At 45.3% G+C, this 8,433-nt stretch overlaps 1 protein-coding gene across 3 annotated transcripts; it reads right to left on the minus strand.

The window, feature by feature from the left end:
- Positions 1-5,657: 5,657 nt before the first annotated feature.
- Positions 5,658-6,729, minus strand: LOC6582239 (uncharacterized protein DDB_G0271670). Of its 3 annotated transcripts, XM_032731522.2 has the most exons (4): positions 6,675-6,729; positions 6,237-6,611; positions 6,018-6,180; positions 5,658-5,981 (listed from the first exon to the last, which is right to left on the minus strand). In XM_032731522.2, the coding sequence occupies exons 1-4, from the start codon at positions 6,682-6,684 to the stop codon at positions 5,825-5,827; spliced, it is 705 nt and encodes a 234-aa protein (XP_032587413.1). In that variant the 5' UTR covers positions 6,685-6,729; the 3' UTR covers positions 5,658-5,824. The 3 variants fall into 3 exon arrangements, with proteins under 3 accessions (XP_032587413.1, XP_015017834.1, XP_015017835.1); XM_015162348.3 differs by having other exon boundaries at positions 5,658-6,147; XM_015162349.3 differs by having other exon boundaries at positions 5,658-6,180.
- Between the last annotated feature and the right edge of the window lie 1,704 nt (positions 6,730-8,433).

The following is an 8,433-nucleotide window of genomic DNA, read 5'->3' on the forward strand; positions in this document are numbered from 1 at the left end:
ACCGCTCATTTCAAGTGATTTTTCGGTTAATAAATGCATCAAAATGTTGAATCTAAAACATTTTTATGTCGTATAATTAATCACAATTATATATTTCTATGGTCCGAGTAAATGGCCGGGACAATGGCCAACAAAGCGAAACGACTTTGGCTTGAACTTGGACTTGGACTTGGACTTGTGTGCACTTGTGTGTGTGTGCACTTGTGTGTGTGTGTTTGTGGATGCGAATACTCTTGTCCCAGGCGCCACAGGGGGCTGAACGGGCTGGAGGGGGGGATTAGCCAAGCGGCGCACTAAAATTTTATGACTCTATTATGAGAGTGGCGGCCATTCAGTTCCAGCTACGCTTCTCTGCTCCATTGTGAGCGCGCGGCCCAGCTGCTATTGTTCTAGAGAGACGGAGAGCTGGAGCTGAAGCTGGAGCTGGAGCTGAAGCTCAGGCTGCATATGGGTGCTGAGCGACTGGAGCCGCACTTGGCTCGGCCTCTGCATATGCGCAAGTGGATGCCAAAGATTTCAGCATACAGATTATGCAAGCAACACACACACACTCACACACACACGTAGCCCATGGCCGCTGTAATTTATAACTGAGCTAAAATGGCCAGCAAAAAACGCTCAGCGGCAACCAAAAATAATGCACACAAATTTGCGTTGCAGCCCACTGTTAGGCGTATAATTCTCTGCCTCTGCCGCTGCCACTGCCTCTGCCGCTTCCCCCCACATATGCCACCTCTCGGCCGTTGCATGTGTCGCGTTTGGCCACGCCTCTGCCCGCCGCTCTGCTGCTGCGTCGCACAACAATAAACTGCATTCCACGAATATTAATCACAGCAGCGCCACGCTTATGAACTTCAGGCGAGTTGCTGCTACTCCTGCTGCTTCTCCTGCTGCTGCTGCTGCTGCCACCTTCTGCCTTGCTGCTATTTAAGGTTTAAAGCTGCATTAGACAATCTATCAGTGCGCTCAATAAACTCTCATTTGCTTATTTTGGTAATGGTTCGCTATTAAAAATATATCCCAGCATTTGCTATTCATACAGGGTATCTGTAGAGCATCTAGCACTAGCTCGTCGAACACATTGTTGTATGACTGCAATCTGGAATATTTATTAACAATAATGCCAAGTTGTTGTCGTTGCTGTCCTTGTTGTTGTTGTTGTTATTGATTCGAGTTGGAGCTTGGCTTAGCCGCTAAGTAAATGCAGCTCGCGTTCGATCGATTGATAATGCCAACAACCAACAACAGCAACAACAACAAACACTCGCCACAGGCAAACATAACAGGCGGGACATGCAAAAAATTAAAGGCAGTTCCAGTTCCTGAACTGAACTCCAGCACCAGCTCCATCCCAAGCCCCTGCCCCAGCCCCAACTCCAGCCCCAGTCGCAGTCGCAGCACTGCCGGGCCCCGAAAACACAATTAATATTTATGACCTTGCCTAGCTGATATATTTACCTGGGCGCACACGAGTAAATGGCGCGATTTATCATCGGCTTGGCTCTCTTGGTCAACGGCTGGACAGCAGATACAGCCACAAGGATAATAGAACTGTTAACATGAAAATAAAATTCAAATCTCTATCGCAACGAGTCATATGCACACACATACATACATACATATGTGCATGCGCCTGACTGCATGCGTCCAAGTAAAGAAATTCCATTAAAATGCATAGACTTTGCATGCACATTAAATATGCATGTGTGTGCGAGTGTATGCGTGTGTGTGTGTGTGAAATTATGTATTCAAATTTCACTAATTAGCTGCCAAAAAAAAGAAGAAGGAATATATACAACTCGCCCAAAGTTCATGTCATGAGGGCAACCTGCTGCACATATCGGAGCCGCCACAAGTGCTGCACTGCCTCACTGGGTGGCTAATTAAGTCAACTCCCGTAGCAACAAACAAACAAGAGCAGCAACAGCAACAACAACAACAACTTTGGGTGTGTGCATATTTCAGCATGAAAATATTCATAATTAGAGTGCGTGAGTTCTTACCTCAGGGAATTTCCACCTAGTCGCTGCGTGTGTGTGTGTGTGTATTGGTGTAATGGCATAATTAATTTATTAATTAGTTTTCTTCTTCTTACACCTTTTTTTTTCGACTGCCCGCTCACTGAAGCGTGAGACGCGGCCGACGCAGCGGGCGGGCCTGCAAGAGCGCGTAATTGAAGCTGCCCACGCACAGGTTGCTGCCGAGTGGCCAAAAGTCTCCGACATTGAGTCAGGTTCAAGGTGGCTTCGATGCTGGTAGGGAAACGGTAGCGACAACAATTAAATGAGCCTAACCTCCGGCCAAGTCGGCAGTCGGACAGGCCATGGCAATACCCAAAACGAGCTCCATTCAATGGCAATTATCAAGAGCCAAAACAGATTTTTGTATGCAAGTTGCAATTGGCGGCGCTTTTCATTGTCGGCTATGCGCGCAATGCGACGACCTCCATCGTTGTCGTTGTTGTTGTACTTGTTGTTGTTGTTGTTGTTGTTGCTGCTGTTGTTGCTGTTGTTAGCGCAGACAATTGCAAAATTGTCGCCAGCTCTTAGCCAGAATTGAGGAACTGAAACTCAAGCAGCAGCCAGTCTCAGTTTCGGCTTCAGCTACAGCTCCAGGCTCATAGGCATACCTGTCGCGCATACCCCAAATCGTTTAGCAATTGACTGACGATTGTTTCTTCTTCTTGCTATACACTTTTCGAGAGTTTTTTGAAGTGAACATGAAATGTGTGCGTAGAATAAAGGAGAACTGTCTCTCTGTGCAGACGAGCAACAGAAATGAATCTAATGTAAGCAGCATATGATATATAATAGATCAAAGAGCCTTCTAGACTTGCTATGCTAATTGCAGCCAAATCTGACCTACATATAGTAGTAAGTAAGGTACTTGTAAATTTAAAGAGTATTTCAGCTTCGGTGTGACATTTTATTCTGTTGTTTTTGGTTTTTCGAACTTGAGCGCACAAAAGGCCATTCGGCTCGGTAATGTGGCCGTTACCTGCTGACGTTCAGGGCCAAGCTCATTGTCATCAGCATTTGGCAATTCATTGGCCAGAACCAAAATGCGGCAAGACGCGCCCAAAAGCCGCCAACTGCCGTGCACTGGCAATTTACGTACATCGTGAAAGAGTTCGGCAATGCAGAGGCAATTGCTAGACTTCCCACACCTGTAAATTGCTTAAAGAGAGAGAGAGAGAGAGAGAGAGAGAGAGAGAGAGAGAGAGAGGGAGACAGAGAGCAGGGGGAATGAGATTTACAAACGGATATACGGATTTGCTATTTAAATGCTTTCATAAGCATAATTTGAGTGGAGCTTTTCTGTTCGCTTGCGCTAGAATTATTCATGTTCTCTCACATTATATGCTATCTGGGCATTGCTGATCAAATGCCTCGCATATAATGCCCTCTAAGCAGTGGCTCGAGAGTATGTGCTTTGGGTTCCTAAGCATTCGGCGCGATAATCTCTCGCAGGTGCTCCGGGCCGATTGCGACGACGACGACGACGACGACGACGACGACGATGACGGCGTCTCATTCAGTATGTTTCCCTCTCTTTTTTGCAGATCATGGCATTTGTGGAATTGAGACAATTATTTGCACATCGTGTATGCGGAGACAAGTTGCAGTCGCAGTGGCAGTCGCAGAACTCGCTGAACTCCGCGCCTTTCGCATGCGTGCGATGCTGCCACAAAAATTTGCGAAATTCATTAAATAAAAGTCGTGAAGAGCGGAACAGGGATAAAACTGGCTGCCAGACCGATTGCCCATTGCCCATTGCCAATGCCGATTGCCTGTGCAGGCTGCAAATATTTGACAAAACGCCACTTGCGAGACGCCGCCGTCGGCGACGTCGTCAACCATTTTGGCCACAAAATGCGGTAGGTAGTAGCTGCTTTTTTTTCGTTTCGATTTTTTGTTGTTGTATTTCTGTTTGATTCAAGTTCGACTGCAGGAGGTTAGCATAACGCAGAGGCAGCTCAGCAGCAGCACATAAACTACACTCGACAATCTTTCGGAGTTTGTGCTCCGCTTAGCTAAGATTTTCTACGTCCGCAGCCACGCCCTTTTCGTGTTGGGCTCTAGCCAACTGCTAATTGAATTTTCGTAGTTTCGACTTGGCTCAGTTTCTGTGTTATTTTTATTGTAGTAGTTCATTTCACAGTTGGCCTTGAGACGGAAGTTGGCCGTCGCCGTCGTCGTCGTCGCCGCCGTCGCAGCCGGCGTATTAGCCACGTTTGCATGTTTATGCAAATAGCCGCCCGTCTGCGCCCCGAGGTGGAGCACGAGGCGAGAGTCGCGAGGCGCGAAAGTAGCGCCCAACTAGCGCCCAGCAATTAGTCGAAAAGGTGAGCGGGTCTCGCACTGACTTATTAAGGCACTGCCGCTGGGCAGCGACAGCTGCAAGTCGCCTGCTGCCAAAACGCACATGTTGCATATAGAATATAGAATTTCCGATGTGGCCAAATCTAAAATGCAAACGGCTGTCCGACGCGGGGGTCACACCGAAAACTGTTAACGCTTGCGCAAAAATAAGTATAAAATTACAAATGGCTAAAATATTGGTGGACATGTCCCATGTCCCATGTCCCGGCTACAGCCACGGCCACAGGCCTGGGCCTGGGTGCAGGTCCATGTCCAGGGACAACTGCCAACTGCCTCATTTATTTGCGCTGCATTTCCTGGCAGTGGCAACTTGTTAGTGCAACTGCCACAGCCGCTGCCGCTGCTGTTGCTGCTGCTGCTGCTGCTGCTGCTGTTGTTGGCTTTGCAAAATTCATGCGCATGTTTGTGCCTCATTTTTGGACATTTTCCATGGCAGCAGCAACAGCAACAACTGCAACGCATCGGAATTGGCATCAAATGTGCAAGGGCAAAAGTTTCGTTGCATTTATGCGAACGACAGCCACAGTCCATAACAGCAGCGGATCCCCGCACCCAAACACACAGACCCACGTCCAATGCATAGATACGCGCTAAGCGTTTCGTTCATGCTGTGACTGCTGAGCTCATAGATACCCTATAATAATATGTAAAACTGAACCCTGTGAAATATATAATATAAATGATTTACAATTTAGACCTAGAATTCAGATGTTATAGTAATATGCTTCGATATACCCTCACTACAACTAGCACAACTCAACTATTGATACCCCTCAATAATATCCAATACAATATACTCTTTCCACACTTTACTCTGCTCAAATATCCAACACTTCCATTTGATCGCCTTCAACACTTAGTTCTGTCTACCCACGCCAATGTTTACTCTGCTCACAGGGTATCGCAATTTATATATGTAGCACATATAAAGAGCATATCTCCATATAGTATAAACGCATTTTTGTGTATTTGCTGTCTGTTTATTTTGCTGCTTTGTCGTGGGTTTGTTTGCGTTTACCTCGCACATCGTTTTTAAAAATCGAAATTGAAATATGAGAACCCGGCTGATATTTATATGGAGCAGGAGAGATGTGGTTGGCAGCCTATCTACAGTACATGTTGTTGGCTTTTGTCGTTTGTCGCCTTGTTTATTCGTTTTTTTTTTCTTTTGGGTTTTTGGTTTTTGTTCTCTGTTTCTGTTTTTATCTAAAACACCGGCTGAATGGCAAACAAATGTGAAACCTGCTGAAATTACCAATGCAAAGTGGAAATAAATTATACAGTGGCAAGTGGGATGCACTCGGAACCGAATGCATCCTTAATATTTAATCACCATTGCAATTGAATTTTCACATTAACCTTTTAAAACTCTTTATAATGTCTGCGCAACCTGTGAGCCGATGTTAGTGTTAGCTCTGATTGATAAGAGACCAGCAGTTGACTCAGCTGGCCTCAGTGGCTAGAGTGCAGGGCGTACTCGAAGAAGATGAGCTCTCTGTGGAGCTGGTCGTTGACGAAGACGAAGAACTCTCGGTAGAGCTAGCCGTTGACGAAGACGAGGAGCTCTCGGTAGAGCTTGAAGTTGAGGAAGACGAAGAACTCTCGGTAGAGCTCTCCGTTGAAGAAGACGAAGAACTCTCGGTAGAGCTCTCCGTTGAAGAAGACGAAGAACTCTCGGTAGAGCTCTCTGTTGAAGAAGACGAAGAACTCTCGGTAGAGCTTGCCGTTGATGAAGTAGATGTGCTCTCTGTGGTGCTGTCAGGAGCTAAAGAAGAAGAAGAAGGTGCTGTAGTGGATTCTGCAAATAAAAATTTGATTTAAAACTAGGTTAATTATAGTCCAAGAAAGGATTACCTGTGGTAATGGGTGGTGTTGTAGGTTCGGGTAAGGGTGGCCTTGGCTTTGATGGTCTCCACAGTGAACCAAAGATATTGAATATAATTGGTTTGTACATGGAAATATTTTGGTTTATGTTGAAAACATTATCTGGACCGCTGGAGCCATCTCCGACTGCCTTTAGATGCTTATCGAGCATACACTTTTGCTCTGGTCCACTGAATCGATATCCGTCATCGCAATGGTTCCAAATTTTGCCCAGGAGTCCAAGACATTGGAAATATGATTTTCGGTCTTTCGGATCGGCAACCTTGTAGCCGAAAGACTTTTTGAAGCATATATCCGGGGTGTACGCCTGCGAAATGCTCAACAAAGCAATCCATATTACAACTGCTGCAAGTATAGAATCCCATAATTGAACATTCTATGATCAAGTCTTATATTTCCCGGACTTACCAAGTCGCATTTTGCTAGTGAGCTGCCGAAATGATATTGTGAATAACTCAAGAGTTGTTTATATACGTCCAGAAAAACTGTGAAACAATTAGCTGAGAGCTTCACTTGAAGTGGTACAGATAGGACAGAAATGTTATCTTAACTTAATTAGCAGCAGCCAGACGAAAAGATTGTGGCTGAACAATTTGACAAGCTGTAACAGCTGTTGTTTTAGTTTTCGACGGAAACAAGATTTCAATCAAATGAAAACTTATGAGTTTTCCTTTTAAGTACACCATAAATGGACCATAAACGAGCTCAGAAATCATTTTGTATTCTCATGCTGATTTTTTTTTGTCCGGCTCGCAGTAAAATGAATTTAAATATCTCGCTGTGAGCATAAAAAGCAAACATATTTATATTTTTATAAATGCATCATTACAACGAAATTTTGATGTAGAGTCGAACAATGTCACAAAATAAAATACAAACTGGGGCCCCAGGTGGAGGGCGTGGGCTGTGTGTGTGTAGCCCATATAGATTACTGATTTATGATGCTGGACTATTCATTAATAGGCCGAGTTTAAAAATGGGAAAAACATTGATTTTATTTGATTTTAATAGCGCCGCCCTGGGAATTACGCTATCAAGCTATCTGCAGTGGTCATCGACCATAAATCGGCTGTAAACTGGTCAACCAGATAAAGCTGGGGACAAAAGAACCGCTAACGCCATCAACGTGCAACGAGCAACGAGCAACGGGACGAGGCAGTGCATCATCAGCTGCAGCTGGCAGTCGGAGTCTCGGCTAGGCCATAAATTTGTACAATTAAAAATTATGGTGAGTTTTTACAGTTCATATCGTTGGGGCAGTTGGTGGAAATTTATGTGGCAAGCGCCTGCGCTTTGCCAACATTGGCTCAAATAAATCAGAAACTCCAAATCAAAGTTGAAATCATTTTCGTTCGCCCTTCAAGCTGGCCGTAAAGTTTGTGGCACTGCGGCCGGGTCGCACCTTCGGCTCAAGCTGCAGCTGGGGGCATGCAGTGAATCGTTAAAATGTAAGTGTTAGACAGGTGGAGCGTTGCACTCAAGCAGACCCCCTGCTGCCAGGTGGGGCCCCGCCACACATATGTATTTATATACATATATGTTTATTTATATTTATATTTATGCAATAAATCAAAACACTCTTTACGCAGCGCGACTGATTTTTAATGCTGAGTCGAGCTTCAAATTTTAATTAGAAAATTATTGGCCACACCCCAACTCATCCCATTCCTAACCCCATCGCTATATCCCATATCTCATATCCCATTGCCCATCGCAGCGACAAGTTCGTAATAAAATAATTAGACCGCACGCAGTGCAGCCAACGCAGGAATTGGAAACGGGCGATCGGGGCTGAGAAGGCAGCTTCGATAAGCCCATTAAATCGTGACATTCCTCATGGCTCAATCGTAAATCATATCGTACGCCCAAGCAGTTCACTTCACTCCCGTCCAGGCCAGTCCCGCCCCATTCCGTTCCGTTCCGACTGCCCATAGATCAATGTGACTCGATAGTTCGATTGTTCGATTGAGTGCGTGTTCGATTTTTAACGACCCAAACGACGTGCAACGCATTTGAATGCAACCTCGACGACGCAACGTTGGCGGAGTCCATGTGGCAGCAGTTCGGATTGCACTTGAAATGCATATTTATGAGCTGCAACTCAGCATATCAGTTGCATGAAAGGGCTCGACACATATCGAATGAGAATATTTAAGTTATGTAAGCG

This window comes from Drosophila mojavensis, unplaced genomic scaffold, assembly GCF_018153725.1.
Source record: "Drosophila mojavensis isolate 15081-1352.22 unplaced genomic scaffold, ASM1815372v1 contig_74, whole genome shotgun sequence".
Classification (NCBI taxonomy): domain Eukaryota; kingdom Metazoa; phylum Arthropoda; class Insecta; order Diptera; family Drosophilidae; genus Drosophila; species Drosophila mojavensis.

What these genes read in the sequence shown, in the direction of transcription:
- LOC6582239 (XM_015162349.3), bottom strand. An exon ending in AACACCACCCATTACCACAG is followed by an intron (nt 6,181 to 6,236) that starts GTAATCCTTTCT and finishes TTTTATTTGCAG; the next exon opens with AATCCACTACAGCACCTTCT.